General features: G+C 40.7%; 1 protein-coding gene across 1 annotated transcript in view; it reads left to right on the top strand.

The window, feature by feature from the left end:
* The window catches only part of CCDC192 (coiled-coil domain containing 192), a 185633-nt gene that overhangs the window by 53874 nt on the left and 116389 nt on the right, over window positions 1-15370 (top strand). Inside the window, 2 exon segments of the mRNA XM_023754702.1 lie at window positions 6581-6712; window positions 7506-7562. Of these exon segments, the coding sequence (XP_023610470.1) occupies window positions 6581-6712; window positions 7506-7562 (189 nt within the window).

The raw sequence follows: 15370 nt of genomic DNA, 5'->3' as shown, positions 1-15370 counted from the left end.
TCCTGTGCCACCACAGCCTCGCAGCCACAGCTCCTTTCAAGGTGCACAGATTTGTGTACTGGGCCCTAGTATCTCTATAATGATCTTTATTGAACATTGAGGTACATATTGAAAGTTGAATTTTTTTAATGAATTTACACAGCTTCAAGTGTATAATATGAAGTTGTCTATTTTACACAATTCTTAAGACAAATGTTGTTAATGCTTTTAAAATCACCTCTTCACTCCACAGTTGCTAGGAACATGAACAGAAGGAAAGGGGGCCTTGTCTTCAAAAGGAGTCAAAGGTAGAATATTATCTTCCCAGCATCATGTTAACTATCCATTCCAGCAAAGCTGGCTAATTAAGATATATAAAAATTATCCCTTCAAGACTAGGAGAATTTCTACGCTCTTTTTGTAAGCAGATACTTGATTCTAAGTTGGACTAAGCTTTCAAAAACAGTTACTCTATAAAATAAACTAGTTCTTATGGAAAAAGTAAAAAAGAACAGAAAAGAAAAAAAGAAAGGAAGCAATGCCCAAGGTCCCCAGAGTTTTAAAGTTCAATTGTGATATCTTGTAGCTTCTAACTTGAATTTTCTCTTATTAACTTTGATGCCTTGCTTTCTATCCTAGAATTTGAATTTAAATTTAGGCATAAATCCTAAGGGTTTCCTGAATTGAAAATTAGGCTTTGAAAAGTTCTAAACCCCCATCAAAACAATGGAGTGAATTCAAAATTTTGGCAGCTAACATTGTGACTTAATGTAAAGCACAATCTTTTATGCAGCGCTTACATTTTTAAAAAATTAAGTGTATACTTTTTATCTTATTTTCCTCTCATCTCTTTCCTTTTGGATTACCAGGTTTATTCAATGAGCTGTTTTTCAAAGGGACTGGGGAAGTACCAATTTTCCTATGCTAATAAACAGTTTCACTATTATGTAATGTAATCCAACAGTAAATTACTAGTTCTTGCCCCAACATTACTAAAACTTGCCCCACATAAAGAGGAAATAATATCCCTTTATCCTGCTTTTGTGAGGTGATGATACATTTGCGAATTAATACTCATAGTTTAAAAGTTAATAAATGGAACGATTTTAGCAAAGCTTGTTCCTGGCCAATTTGATTATGACTTATTGTAAGTTTAACCGAACTCTCTATTCAACCTTGTAGAAAATTTACAATCTAGTTTGGATACATATGACTAGAGAACTAGCATGTAAAAATATAGAAAGGGAGCATAGTAAAATCCTATTATGGGTACCAAGGTCACAGTGTCAGTGAGTTGTGGGGGTAAGACTAAAACATAGCTCTCCTGACTCCAAGTCAAGGTGCTTTAGAGTTAAGCTGAACTGGAGATAAACGTATCTGAGTGAAAGAGATATGAAGACAGAAATCCCTGACAGATGGAGAGGAATGAGATGGAGTTGGTGTCTGTATAAAAAGGAAGCAAGATGACAGGTCAGAATTCTCAAGCCTTAAAAACAAAATTAATTTTCTTCAGGTAAATAAGTAAACAAACATGTGAGAAACAATGCTGAAGGCCACATAATAAGGGGGAGCGGGGGGAATCACAGGCCTCGTCTCTGCAGGCAGCCTCAGAGTTAGGGTTTGGATATCATATACAACCCAGAGGTAGAAGCAAACCAATCTAGATTCAAATCCAACCTCTTCTTATTAGCTATGCGCAAGTTAATTTGTCACTAAACGCATCTGGTTCCTCAATCTTTAAATAGTGATAATAATAAGAAATACAAATAAAAGTTCTTCTAGGGCAGGGGTGGGCAACCCCTGGCACGCGTGCCAAACATGGTACGCCAGTAACTTTTGCTGGCATGCAAAACCCTCTCTTATAATCTTCCATTTACAATTTTTTTCTTAATATCGACCTTTTTTATTTTTCAGATAAATTCAGTGTAGGTGCATCTTAGATAAATAAATAATTTTACATAACAAGTTATCTTAAAGACCATAGACATGGCTGACTTTGAAATGCAGTTGATTGAATTTCAGAGTAGCTCAATTTGGAAGCAGAAATTTATTGACCTTAGAGTTGACTTGGAAAACATTGAAAAAAAGCGATTAGAGACAGGAGTACCAGAGAGAAGTGTCGAAAACGAACTATTGAAGACTTGGAATGCCATTCCAGAAAATTTTTTCTGTTTAAAAAACTTTGCAAGAGCGTTACTCTCCATGTTTTCATCCACAAACGCTTGTGAATCTTTGTGCTCAGTGATGAATTTTGTTAAGTCTCGTAGTAGGAGTAGCCTGATGGATGAAAGTAGTAGCTCGTGCATATCTCTGAAGGTCACGAAATATAAACCTGATGTAAAATCTCTGTCATCAGTGATGCAGCAGCAAAAGTCCCACTGATAATATAAAACGGAGTCATAAAGTTTTCTGTCGGACTATCAGTGTACATGTATACATTAAAAAATAAATGTATTTTTCATCATCATATACTGTGTTTTTGTTGCTTGAATGAATTTTAGTATTTCTTCAAGGTTCTTCACATACGTACACCTTAAGAGATATCAAGTAGGCGTAACATGTTCTCAAAAAATTAGGGTTGGCACGCAGAAGAATTTTGAGTCAGAGATTTTGCTGGTTTTGGCACGCACTCACAAAAAGATTGCCCACCCCTGTTCTAGGGTTTTGAGCAACAGAATAAGGTAGCACATATAGCACACAGCAGGTAGCTACCAAATAAATGTAGGTGCTGCTGTTTTTCTATGGATTTTACTGACTTCTTGTCAAGAGCATGGAATTTTGGAATCAGACATCAAGTATTCTATTAGTAGAATATAATAGAAAACTCAACACCTACACAATAAGGAAACTTATTATCTCACTAAGTATAAATCTCAAGGTGGGACATGCTTCAAGATTATTTGATAAAACATTTCAATAGTGTGAACCAGACCAGGTTTTTTCCATTCTTCCATTCAGAGTGTGGTTTTATCACATAACTGGTTTCCTGATATTTATAGGACGGCTACAGGAGCATTCATATCTGATAGAGGAGAGAGAGAGAGCACTTCTCCAAATCATCAAAGTTCCTCCTGTGTCGTGAGTGGTCCAAGTCAGATCACATCTCCTCATACGAGGTAACTGTTGCCAAAGAAAAGCAAGGCTCCGATTGCATTTAGGCCTTGATTCCTGAACCAATCGGCAGCAATGAGAACAGGATTGTTTGTGATTATCAGGCCCCACTTCTTGAGCTGGGGTCAAATTTGGGTTTACAGTATCAGACCCAATGTCCACTACCAAAAGCTTGGGTTCCAACGCTTACTTGGTACTTCCTTGGGCAAGTTATACAACCAGATCGAACTTCTTGAATTTTCTCATCTGAAGGTTCAGATAAAATGAGTATGAAATTGAATTAAGATTAAATAAACATGAAAAGTTTTGGCAGAATGCCTGAGATGTACCCAGTAAATGTTAATTATGATTATTATTTATCTATACACTTTCATCTTATATAATAGTTTTTAAAATATTTGGTATAGTGTGAGGTATTTGAGAATATGAACAATATCAGTTTTTTTACATTTTTTACCTCCAAAGTCTTACATATAATAAATACATATTTTACCTCTAAAGTCTGACATATAATAAATGTCCCACATATCTCTTTAACAAATGAGTGAATAAATGAATATCTATTGAGTGAATGAATAAAAGCCTAAAACAATAAAGAGTAGATAGACAGACAACCAAATGGTGACTAGAAGAATTATAGGATCAGGAGAAATATGGAAACAAAATAGGCCAGACTGAGAAAGAATATATTGTGAAAAAAAAATACTAGACCTGGAGACCTTTTCCCCTGAAGTCTAGAGTGGTTGCAGGAAGTGAACAAAGCAAATACAATTGAGTTTAGGTAACTAGCTCATGGAGGCTGTGAAGTCTTCAGATATTTTGTTTTATAATTAGATTAGAGGCCCAGTGCACGAAATTCGTGAGTGGGTAGGATCCCTAGCGGCTGCTGGCTGCTGGCCGGGGCCTCCCTTCCCCCGGGTGCTGGCTGGGGCCTCCCTTCGCACCCGCCTTGGCCTGGCACCGCCCACTCACCTGCTTCACCATCCCGCCACGGTCCCGCTCTCATCGGGGCCCATCAGGGCTGAGAGCGTCTCTACTGCCGCCTGCTGCCAGTGCCACGTTGCCAAGGCCCACAATGTTCTGTGCTGCCCCCTGGTGATCAGCCCATGTCTAACTCCTGGTCAGTCGAACTCCTGCCCATAGGGACAATTTGCATATTAGCCTTTTATTATATAGGACTAGAGGCCTGTTGCACGAAAAGATTCGTGCAATCGGCTTTCCCTTCCCCTGGCTGCCGGCACCGGTTTTCCTCTGGCACCCGGGACCCAGGCCTTTGCTCCGGCCGGAGCCGCCTTCAAGCCTTCGCTGCCCCGCCCGGCCACCCTGGGTAGGGTCGCACACGGGACACCCGCCACCTTGGGTCGCAGATAGCAGGCCCGAATGGCGACAGGGCAGGCGGGATGGCGCTGTCCCACCCTGCCCGCACTATGCAAATTAGCTGCCATCTTTGTTAGCGGTTAATTTGCATATCACGCTGATTAGCCAATGGGAAGTGTAGTGAAGGTACGGTCAATTACCATGTTTGTCTATTATTAGATAGGATAACTAATAAATATTTGGATAAAACCCATATGAGTGCTTACTGCAATCTAGAGGAGGTAGACGAAATAATAATAATTACTGAGTACTTGATATGTTCCAGACATTATTTTTAGTGTTTCCCTGTATAAACTCAAATAATCCTCAAAGCAAACCCATAAGGTAAGTACTACTTTTTCATCCCATTCCCATGTACATATAAGAAAATCAAGCCCAGAGAGACTCAACAACTTGCCCAAATCACATAGATAGTAGCAAACTGAGATTTTTACCCAAAGGGTCTGATTTAAGAGTCTGTATGCTAAGCTATTACTCTAAACTGTGTAATAAGATAGGGTGCTCAGAGAAGCTAGGTTACATTCCCAAACCATCGTGCACCCAAGAGTTAAACGTGTTAGTGCCCACGAGGAGCACCACAGGCCTCCTAAGTCACGGAGAGTAGAAAGGCATAGCCAGTGGTGCATGACATATGTGCTCCCGCTGGTCCGTAATCCCTAGCTGCCGGGGCTGACCAGCAGCCCCTGAATGACGGATGAACAGGTCACTCCGACAGTTTCACTGTGGGGGAGAGGGCTAAGGGATGGCCCGCTAAAGGAGCCAGGCCGCCTCCATTGCCTGCCTCGTTAGCCTTTTATTGTAGTTTTTATCTTTAGATACCATCAGTAGGTGAGTAATCTTGAGAGGACACATGTGTTTACATTGTCCTCTAAGCAAGGGCATCTAGAGATTAAGCATAAGGATTCCAGTAAACATCCGGGGGTCTACACATTCACAGTCTTGTTTGGAAATATCAAGGAATAATTAGGGGCACTGCCTTTGACACTCCCCTAAGTCTCCCCTAAGTCAGAATTCCGATAAACAGGGCAGGTGACCTTCCACACACTTCCCTATTATCAGAATGCCCACCTTACAACTTTCCAATCAAGTCTCGTGTGCTTCCCAACACCTAGCATGTAACATAAAGGTTGTGGAGAGTGCCAACTAGACAAATATTTGTTAAGTGGATGATTTGTGTAGATGGATGAATGGATGCTAGTATATATGATGTTCCCACCTGATTTCCACAGCAGATCAACCTCTTTATATTTGGTAAATTGTCATTAATACTGGCTGCACTTTTCAAGATGCGACAATATGCTTCACAATAATGCTTAGAGTAACATGAAGGCGGCATTCGTCCTCTGAGATGCCCGCCCAGAGGATACGCTGGACCTGGAATGAACACAAGGCTGTGTGTCCCTTTCCAGGCACTCTCAGAATTGTTGCTGACCTACAGAGGAAACGCACAGCAAGCTGCCTGGATGAAAGGAAAAGCTGGTCCAGGGCTCTCCAAGGGAATTAAGGGACTAGGGACTATCAAACTACCACTTTCCTCAAGAGGAATCTACAAACAGTAAAACAAAGACAGTCACTTCTAGACTTTTTTTTGTTGTTGTTAAGTTTAGCATAGACTAGCCTTTGATCAGACTTCAACTTGAAATTCCTGCATTTTTTCCCTTTAGCTCCATCTACCCAGCTGCTTATATGGTAATCATTTAAGGGGGTCAGAACTCCTACTCTTTCTAGAGAACTGTAGTCCCCCAAGAGTTCAGTTTCAAGAACCACATGGAAAGCACAGTACAGATTTCAGATACAGCTGTACAAATAAAGTGATCTGGAAACATAATAAAGATGACGGTTGAGATCACTGCATTAGAAATCTCTCTGCCTGCTGTAACTATTGGTCTCATCTCTTGCCCAGAAAATCTTTATTATGAAAAAATAAGTAAAAGCAATGTTATTTTCCTCTCTATGATGTTGTTTCATCTGTCATCTATGAGGAATAGTCAAGAAGCCATTTTCATATTTAATAGGTATTGGCGGAGGTAATTAGTTTATAAATTGGACTTTTAAAAAGCAGCTTTTAAAAAAGTCACTATGCCGATATACCCTTACAAGCAAATGTCTTTAGCTTTCAGCCTCTGAAGAAACAAAGTCAAAACTGCTGGAGCAAATTTCCTGGCTGGAGGCAAAGCTAAAGGCTCTGGACCACAAGGAACACAGTGGGGAACCGTACGAAAAAATGGTTCTTGAAAAAGACCAGGTATGTAGTAGAAGAAAGATCACCTTTATTTTAAAAGTTACCTAAACTGATGTGAACTGACAATTCTGCAGTCCTTACTGGCTGGGTTGGAAGTTTGGGTTTAAGTTCAAGATGGCAAATAATATTTGTATTTGCTAAACATACTAGTAATTGTATTCCCTGATAAATATTTACATAGTAATATTTTTAAAGTTTGTTTGACATGTATCCCTTTGAACCGTATTATCTGAATACTTTATTTAGCAAATGGTATTGACTATACAAATGTTTCTTAGTTTTCAAGGTTTCAATCAAGGAATAGTTTCTATCTAATAAAACAGTGGATCAGAAGATTTGGCATATGCTTTTAATCAATTCCTTTATAAGAAGTTATTAACCTCTGGATCTCTCAACATTTATATATGGTTATTATATAAATTTATAATATATGTATATATTCTTAGAAAAACATATCCATGTGTTACATAGGCAGATACAAACCCATTTGGCCTCATATACATGTTTATAGGATATAAGGTAGATTAGCATTACCTACAGTATATCAGCAAGCATTATTTTTCCCAATCATTTCTAACTCTTAACACACTCATGTCCTTTATCATTGTGCTCTTCCATAGGATGGAAAAGAGATAGGGATGGATGCAATAATTTCTTTAATGAAAATTTTCAAAACCTCTAGCTGAGATAATGCCATTCAATGATTTGAGACCTGGTACATATTTATATCTGGAATACTTTGAATATGTAAAAAGAATAGCTATATACTTTGTTTCTAAACTTTTCTCCATTTCAGTACATTGAGAAATTACAAGCTGAAGTGAAAGCTTCCCAGGAGCAACTCACAGCCCATGTAAGCACTTCTTTCCTTTCTCATCTCTTAATTTACACCATTGTTATCCTGGACGTGAACAGAAAATTTTCAGAAGCTATAACTGGTCATTCAAGCCCTGGCTGGGTAGCTCAGTTAGTTAGAATGTTGTCCCAATATGCCAAGGTTGTGGGTTCCATCCCCGGTGAGGGCACATACAAGAATCAACCTCTTTGTAATACTTTAAGCAATAAAACAAAATAAAAAAAAAAGAATCAACCAATGAATGCATAAGTAAGGAGAACAAGAAATTGATGTTTTTACCCCCCTCTCTCTCTCTCTCTCTCTCTCTCCATCTCTCTCTCAAAATCAATATATAAAAATAAATACATAAATAATAACTGTGGTGTTTTTGCTGCAAACCAAACCACAAGACTAAGAATCAGTATTTTTATGCAGAGTTGCATAAAAGAATTCTGATTTATGTGGATGCTAAAACATAAAACTGAGTTCCTATATAACCAGGTGGTCTGATCAGGTACCACCAGGATAAAACAGCTGGAAACAAAGAGTAGAAAGACAAGGAAGGCAGGCTAGTTTAGTGAGTTACATGGAAGTGGAAATTTTAGACACATTGAATATAGGCCTACAGCAAACAGCAGTTCTTCTTAAACTTTAGCACAGCAAGAATTATCTGGAAAACTTTTATTTTTCTATTTATTTATTTTTAATGTAGAGTATTTTTAAAAACACATTGCCTAGAGATTCTGCTTCCTGTATACCTAGAGTGGAACCTGAGGCTTCGTATTGCTAGGTGATGCTAGATTCAGGTAATGCTGAAACTGCTAGTCTTTCAACATTATTTCAAGCAGCACTGCTTACTGTTTTATATATACTGTATTCGTTCTGCCCCAGTCTTATGATTTTTAGCTGATCATAGAAACAAGTCTGATGCAGAATTGTCTATCTTCAACAGGAAGTACATCCCTGAGAGAGACCCTATGAATTTCTAGGGTAGATTTCATTTATATTTTAGCCTCGCTTTACTCAGAGAACAACTAATGAGCAACTCCTGCCACAATGCCCTTGTGCATCCACGCACATAAATCAGCCGTCACCCTGACGCTGTCCCTTCCCAAGGATCTGAACAACCTTGATGCCCTAAATGCTTCCTCAAAGACTTGCTCACATCTTTAGTGACCTCTGTCTACATCGTGGGTGTCATGGGATGGCTTCTCAGTTAAGAACACTGGCCAGTCATGTTAAATGGCCAATATGAACAACAAACCTCTCTGGGGACTCTGAGTGGGACCTGAGAGGCTATAGTCCAGGAGTCCTACAGAAAAAAAAAACAAAAAAAAACCCCTGCAAAATAATAAATTCTAGTCACCATCCCTTTGGGATTTGAAATGAGCTGATCCAGATAAAATCACCGTAATTGTCCCAGTTTTGCGCTGGGATGGAGAGGACCTAACCGGCTGTGGCAGTTAGCAGAGCTTTTAACTCTAAATTCAAAATCTTTTCTGACCTTGTATGCTCAGTTGACCAATATTGGAAGTGACTGAGGCTGCTTTTGTGCCACTGTGACATCTTCAGACAGAAGTCTGTCTCATTAGCCCAGTATTTTATCCCCAGGCTCTCCCCTGGCCTGCCCCTGTGGATGCCAGATAATGGCTCTTGTCAGGGGACGTCTCCTCTGGCCTGATTGATACCTACTGCCAGATGCCCAGCGGGGGTTAGCTCAGAATTTTTTAGGGAGAGCAAATAATTCACTAAGGTTCTGAATAGTAGCTTCCAGCATCTCTTCATGAAAAACTGATGAAAAAACATAGTCATGGGTGCCTTAAGGAAATTCCTGTGGTGTCTTCTTCCCTTGCCTCGTTCCTGTGGATGCTATTCCTGTCCCCCACTGTTCCCATCCCAGGCTTGTCTGAACTGGGACTGCTTCCTTGTTTGAGGGTATTGATACCAATGACTGAGATTTCTCCTACGTGATGGTTCCAACATTCAGATTTAATATAGCAGTGTGATCATCAAAGTTATGCTTCCACTCATCAACAATACTTAAATAAAGATAATATGAATAACACTGATTATTGAGAGTGCATTATGTGTATACTGTGCGGTAGGTGCTTCTTATATTCTATTTTAAATCTCAGCACAACCCATCAAGGTAGGCATTATTTTTCAGATAACAAAACTGAGATTTAGAGATTAGATCGCTTGTCACACATGTTAATTCTGAAACCCATGCTTTTTCTCTCACAATTTGCTGCCTCTCCAAACTATATTCTTACATGCCATTTACGGCATCAATCAGTGTTTATAAAGATTCTATCTCCAATCTTCTTTCTCTCTAGGTGACTCACCAGTTCATAATGCTTCAACTCTCACTTCCATGCAAATAACCCCCTCCACCCCTACCAAGTTCCTCCTATTTTAATCATCCCCAGATTACAGCTCCTTGGTGCTCCAGTAAGCATTTCTTAAAACATTGTTCCGGGAAAAAACATTCCAAATGATGTTAATAGATATTTTGGGGAAAATATGGAAAAGGCATTGGAAATTAAGTTAAATGGGTGTTTTCCTACAAGGACTTACCAGTGTATAATCAATCTCCAAGAAAGGACCAGAGCGTGATATTTGTCTTTGGTGTTTGACCATAAATGGCATTTTAAACACACAGGTTTGGAGACTGTTGGCCTATTTCATTGAATTAAAGCACTGTGCTTGCTAAATATCACCTGACTATCTTGCTGACATTCCAAGCTCAGCATATATAAAGTCAAAATTATCATCTTCTATTCCCATCTCTTAAATATGCTCCTCTGTATTTCCTAGTCATGGTGAATAATACCACACTGCTGGCATTTATTCTAGATGGAAGAAGCCGTATTAGAACCCTACCTCTCTCTGCCTCCATCGCCAATTTAGCCTCCTGCTGAGCCCTCCCCTCCCAATCACAATGTAGCCCACTCACTTTCACGTCATTGGCCCCGGCTGCAGAGGCAAGAAAGGCTAAAATCAACATGGAAAGATTTGGGATGGGGCAGAAAACTAAACTGAGCCAAGAATTAGCACTCACAGGGAGAATGGGTGTCCCATGGAAAGAGCAGAAAAGAGAAAGGGAACTAAGGAACCAAGGTGGTGGGAAGGGAATCCCATAGATGGGGCGAAAGCTCTTTGGGGAGATTGAACTTCTGGGAGTTCTGGGGATGCTTGAGATGAGGAAATAACCGGGAGTATTAATAAGAGTTGTCAGGCAGTACGTGTCGTGTGTAAAGTTTGGAATTCCCATTTGGGCCGTGCCTCCTAAATGTAACACTACTGTAGGCCTTGACCACCCTAGTAGTCTCCTTGTTTCCCTGACTCCACCCTGAGTGACGTTTCCAAAAGACCATCATCTCTCTCACTCCCCTCTCTCTGGCTCATGCTGAACAGGCCAATAAAATGGACCTGCTGTCTTTACACATCCAGTGTCAGCTGGTGCTTGTGACTTTGCTCTCTCTGTTCTCTTGGTCTAGACCAGTGGTCGGCAAACTCATTAGTCAACAGAGCCAAATATTAACAGTACAACAATTGAAATTACTTTTGAGAGCCAAATTTTTTAAACTTAAACTATATAGGTAGGTACATTGTTATTAACTTAATTAGGGTACTTCTAAGCTGGCCTTTGCTAAAAAACGTCCTCAATCTGATTGAGGTATGTTCGCTGAGGTCGACCCCTTCCAACTCTCCCATCCACACTCGTCTTGTATACTTGTTTCAGATAGACGAGTGTGGATGGGAGAGTTGGAAGGGGTCGACCTCAGGGAATGTACTTCAAAACAATGTACCTCCTCCGCGCTGCGTATCCCGCGGCTTGCCTGCGCATGTCTCCCATCGCCTGAGGGACCAACACCCCCCACTTCTAACGCCACTTCTTTTTTTTTTTTTTTTTAATATATTTTATTGATTTTTTACAGAGAGGAAGGGAGAGGGATAGTCAGAAACGTCGATGAGAGAGAAACATCAATCAGCTGCCTCCTGCACGCCTCCTACTGGGGATGTGCCCGCAACCAAGGTACATGCCCTTGACCGGAATCGAACCTGGGACCTTTCAGTCCGCAGGCCGACGCTCTATCCACTGAGCCAAACCGGTTAGGGCTAACGTCACTTCTTCAAAATAGACTCGCCCAGGCCGAAAACCGACTTCTGCAGATGGGCCACGAAGTTTCAATCGCACTGTACGTGTGTGTCTGCACGTGGTATTTTGTGGAAGAGCCACACTCAAGGGGCCAAAGAGCCACATGTGGCTTGCGAGCCGCGGTTTGCCAACCACTGGTCTAGATTATCCTCCCCTCTCCTCTTTATGCAAGTAATTCTTACTCTTCTTGCATGGTTCATATCAGGGATCAACTTCTCCCTTCTCCCCCGGAGTATCTTCTCTAGGCTGCCACAGTCTCCTGTACAGACATCTGTATTAGCTCAAAATATGTTTTATTGACATTATCTGTTTATACATCCATCTCCCACTAGACTTGAAGATCATTAAAGGCAGCGCCAAGAATATGTTTCTGTACCCACTACCCCAAGTGCTGAATTGAATTGGATTTTACTCCGACCATGTCATTTCCTGTTTGAAAGCCTAGAGTAAGAAAACGTTTGCCCATTATCCCAGAATAAAGTCCAGCCTCCTGAAAATGAGGGCCTGACTCCTTTTCCTGCCTCCTCTCCATCACACATCTGTGACCCCCAAGTACACCCATGCATTCCTGTCCTGGAGACTTTGCTCCTGGTATATTTTTCACCTAGAATATCTGTCCCCACCACTGTGTTTGCCAGAATTTTCTCATTCGTCATTGAGATTGTTCCTTCCAGGAAGTTTCCCCTCACCATCAAACTAGAATTAATCTCTCCTTCCTTGGTCTTCTCACAGATCTTCTCTGTCCCTCTCTTCTGTCACTTGTCACACTCTGACCCCCAATAGATTATTTGATGTGGCCTGGCTCTTCCCCAAGACTGTGAGCCCCTGGAGAATAGGAGCGAGTCTGCTTATCTTTATGCCTCTCACGTGTCTGGCTCAGGGCCTTGCACAGATTTCATGGAAATGAATTGTTAAAATGGCTAAATTAAAAATAACCTTAACTTGGTATTTAAATCTCTAGGAAAATTACTTTATGATATTTTATTCCTTAAAAATACCGGTTACATAAAGCATTACTTTAATCTGAAATTGATATTTTGAAAATATAACATGAAAGAAAAAAAGGTAATGATCTCTTAGAATAGAAATAAAAAGAAAAATAACACAGAAAGAAAACACAGTCGTGGGAAACCCCAATTTCAGCAGCAGTAAGAACATCTAAAGGAAACTATGGTCTTAACATGAAAATTAACAACATAGGGGTCCTGGCTGCCTTTTATTAATAGTTTACTTTTCTAGAATCCAGTAATTGAATTATATTATTGTATAATTAAATTGACAGCTATGGAATGAAGAGGAAATATAAGCCTAAACATTTCAGAGTGAGTTGTCACTGCTAATATTTTGATGATTAAAATTTCTTTCCATTATCTTTACTTTGCCTAATCACTTTGCTTATATTTTCAAAAGATTACAAAGGGTTGCCCTTCCCAACCCATACATGGGTACTCACTCTGAGCCACCCACAGGGCTAACCTGCCTGGGTGTTTTTTTAACTCCCTCCCACATGATTACTTATCTGCTTAGAGACCTAGCGAGCTTAACATGTTAAAGGCCCAGCCTGTTTTGTCTTCCGGAGGGAAAGTATAGTGTCAGTCACCGGTGACTGACTGGGCGCTTAACGTGTTAAACAATATTTGGAGTGAATGTTTACAATCACTAAAAGATAATTGTCCGTGTTAGGGCTTTGAGTCAGGACTAGGGATTTTTATGGGGTGGGGAGGGGGGGGAATCCTTTTAAAATGAATGCCTTCCAAATTGTTAAATCCATTGCTTGCCTATTTTTAACATTTTGGGGGTATAAATACTCAGCCCTGGCCCTCCACTCCATCATTGATCATCTGGTTATCTGCAGTAGTCCAGAGGTTTGCCTCCCCACCCTCACCTCCATCCCAATGGCCAGCTACCCCCAAGACCTGACCAGTGCCAAAATTTCTATAATATTTTATGGGGTTATTTCAAAAAGAGAAATCTGGGTAACTGGGTGGTAGACACCCGAGTGTTATGTTATTCCCTATACTGTTCTGTATGCTTAAAATATTTCATAATAAACTGAAATATTAAAATATCCTGAAGAAGGAACCCTTCCAATGAATAAAACAGCGTGCTTCAAGCTGTAGGATAGATGCATGTGTCTTTGAAGAGAGAAGCTCCTGAGGACATACTTAGACTTGGTAGCAATGGTCCTGAAGCTCAGCATCAGGAATGGAGGGCGTGGAGGAGCTACCAGGAATACCCCAGGCAGTTGGTTTAACTTCTTCCTTTCCTTCTCAAAGGAAGTTCTCAACTGTCATTTTGCTTTCTAAGTTGAGAATCTACAAGAGCCCCCAATTTAGATCCAATGCAGACTTCTCTCCCCTAGAATTCCCGCCCTCTGCTAATTGGTCTTTTCCTACTATGATAGAGGAGATGGGCTTCCTTTGTTGCCTTGCTGTTTTTGGTTGCCTAAGTATCCATTAACACGTTTAGCAACGTTACCCTGATACTCTTTTCAGTGGCATCTCTCCCATTCTACACAGTCTTAGAGGGCCTATACGTCAAAGTATCCTGTCAGCCCTAAGTCAATTGGACTCTAAATATTAATTTCGGTGAAGCAAGAGAGGAAAAAACAGTGGTATATTTTAACAGTGATGCCCTGGCATCATGACAAAGGAGTTGTGTTGCTGGGACCAGAACTGCTCTAGTTCCTGTCTATATCTAAATCAGATTCCTGTCCTTTTAGGAACCATCCAATCACCCTAGTTAGCTTGAAGAAAATTCCCTTTATCTTTAAGCTAGCAGAATCAGATTCAGTTGTTTAACTGCTGAGGGCTATAATTCTTAGGAAGAGAGAGAAACATCAATAATGAGAGAGAATCATTGATCGGCTGCCTCCTGCACGCCCTTAACTGGGGATGTAGCCCACAACCCGGGCATGTGCCCTTGACCGGAATTGAACCTGGGACCCTTCAGTCTGCAGGCCAACACTCTATCCACTGAGCCAAACCGGCTAGGGCTCTTATGCTATCTATTTAAGTAGTTCTCAAAGTGTGGCCCCTGGATTGGAAACATTGGAGTCACCAGGTACCTGTTTGAAATGCAAATTCTGAGGCCCTGGCATATACCTCCCGAACCAGAAACTCTGCAAGTGGGGTCCAGCAATATGTGTTCTTAAAGTCCCCCAGGTTATTCTGATCATGGCTAATGTCTGAGAAGCACTAAACTGTCCAATAAAGTCCCCACCAATGTCAACTTTAGACCCTTTGTTCTCACCAAAATCATTGTCCCTGGCCAGCATCTCACTGTTGGGAGCCAGCCTCTCCACCCTTATACTCCTGGCTCTGGGAAACCTCCAGGCCTGATTCCTAGTACAACTAGCTGGAATCATAGCACATAGGATATGTTCATTCAACTCACAAGCCAAATAGGAATGATCTTCCTGCTCCTTTCCCTCTACTCCCACACTTCTGTGTGCTCTAGAAGTATCACTTCATTCCCGAAGCTTGACATGACTAATTCCAAGGTAAAGTGACAGTAATAACACCTTAGAGAAGCGGTTCTCAACCTGTGGGTCACGACCCCTTTGGTGGTCGAACGACCCTTTCACAGGGGTCGCCTAAGACCATCCTGCATATCAGATATTTACATTACGATTCATAACAGTAGCAACATTACAGTTATGAAA

Source organism: Myotis lucifugus, unplaced genomic scaffold, assembly GCF_000147115.1.
Source record: "Myotis lucifugus unplaced genomic scaffold, Myoluc2.0 scaffold_0, whole genome shotgun sequence".
NCBI classification, from domain to species: Eukaryota; Metazoa; Chordata; class Mammalia; order Chiroptera; family Vespertilionidae; genus Myotis; species Myotis lucifugus.
Note: the sequence above shows the minus strand (reverse complement) of the source record. Positions and strands in the feature narration are given on the sequence as shown.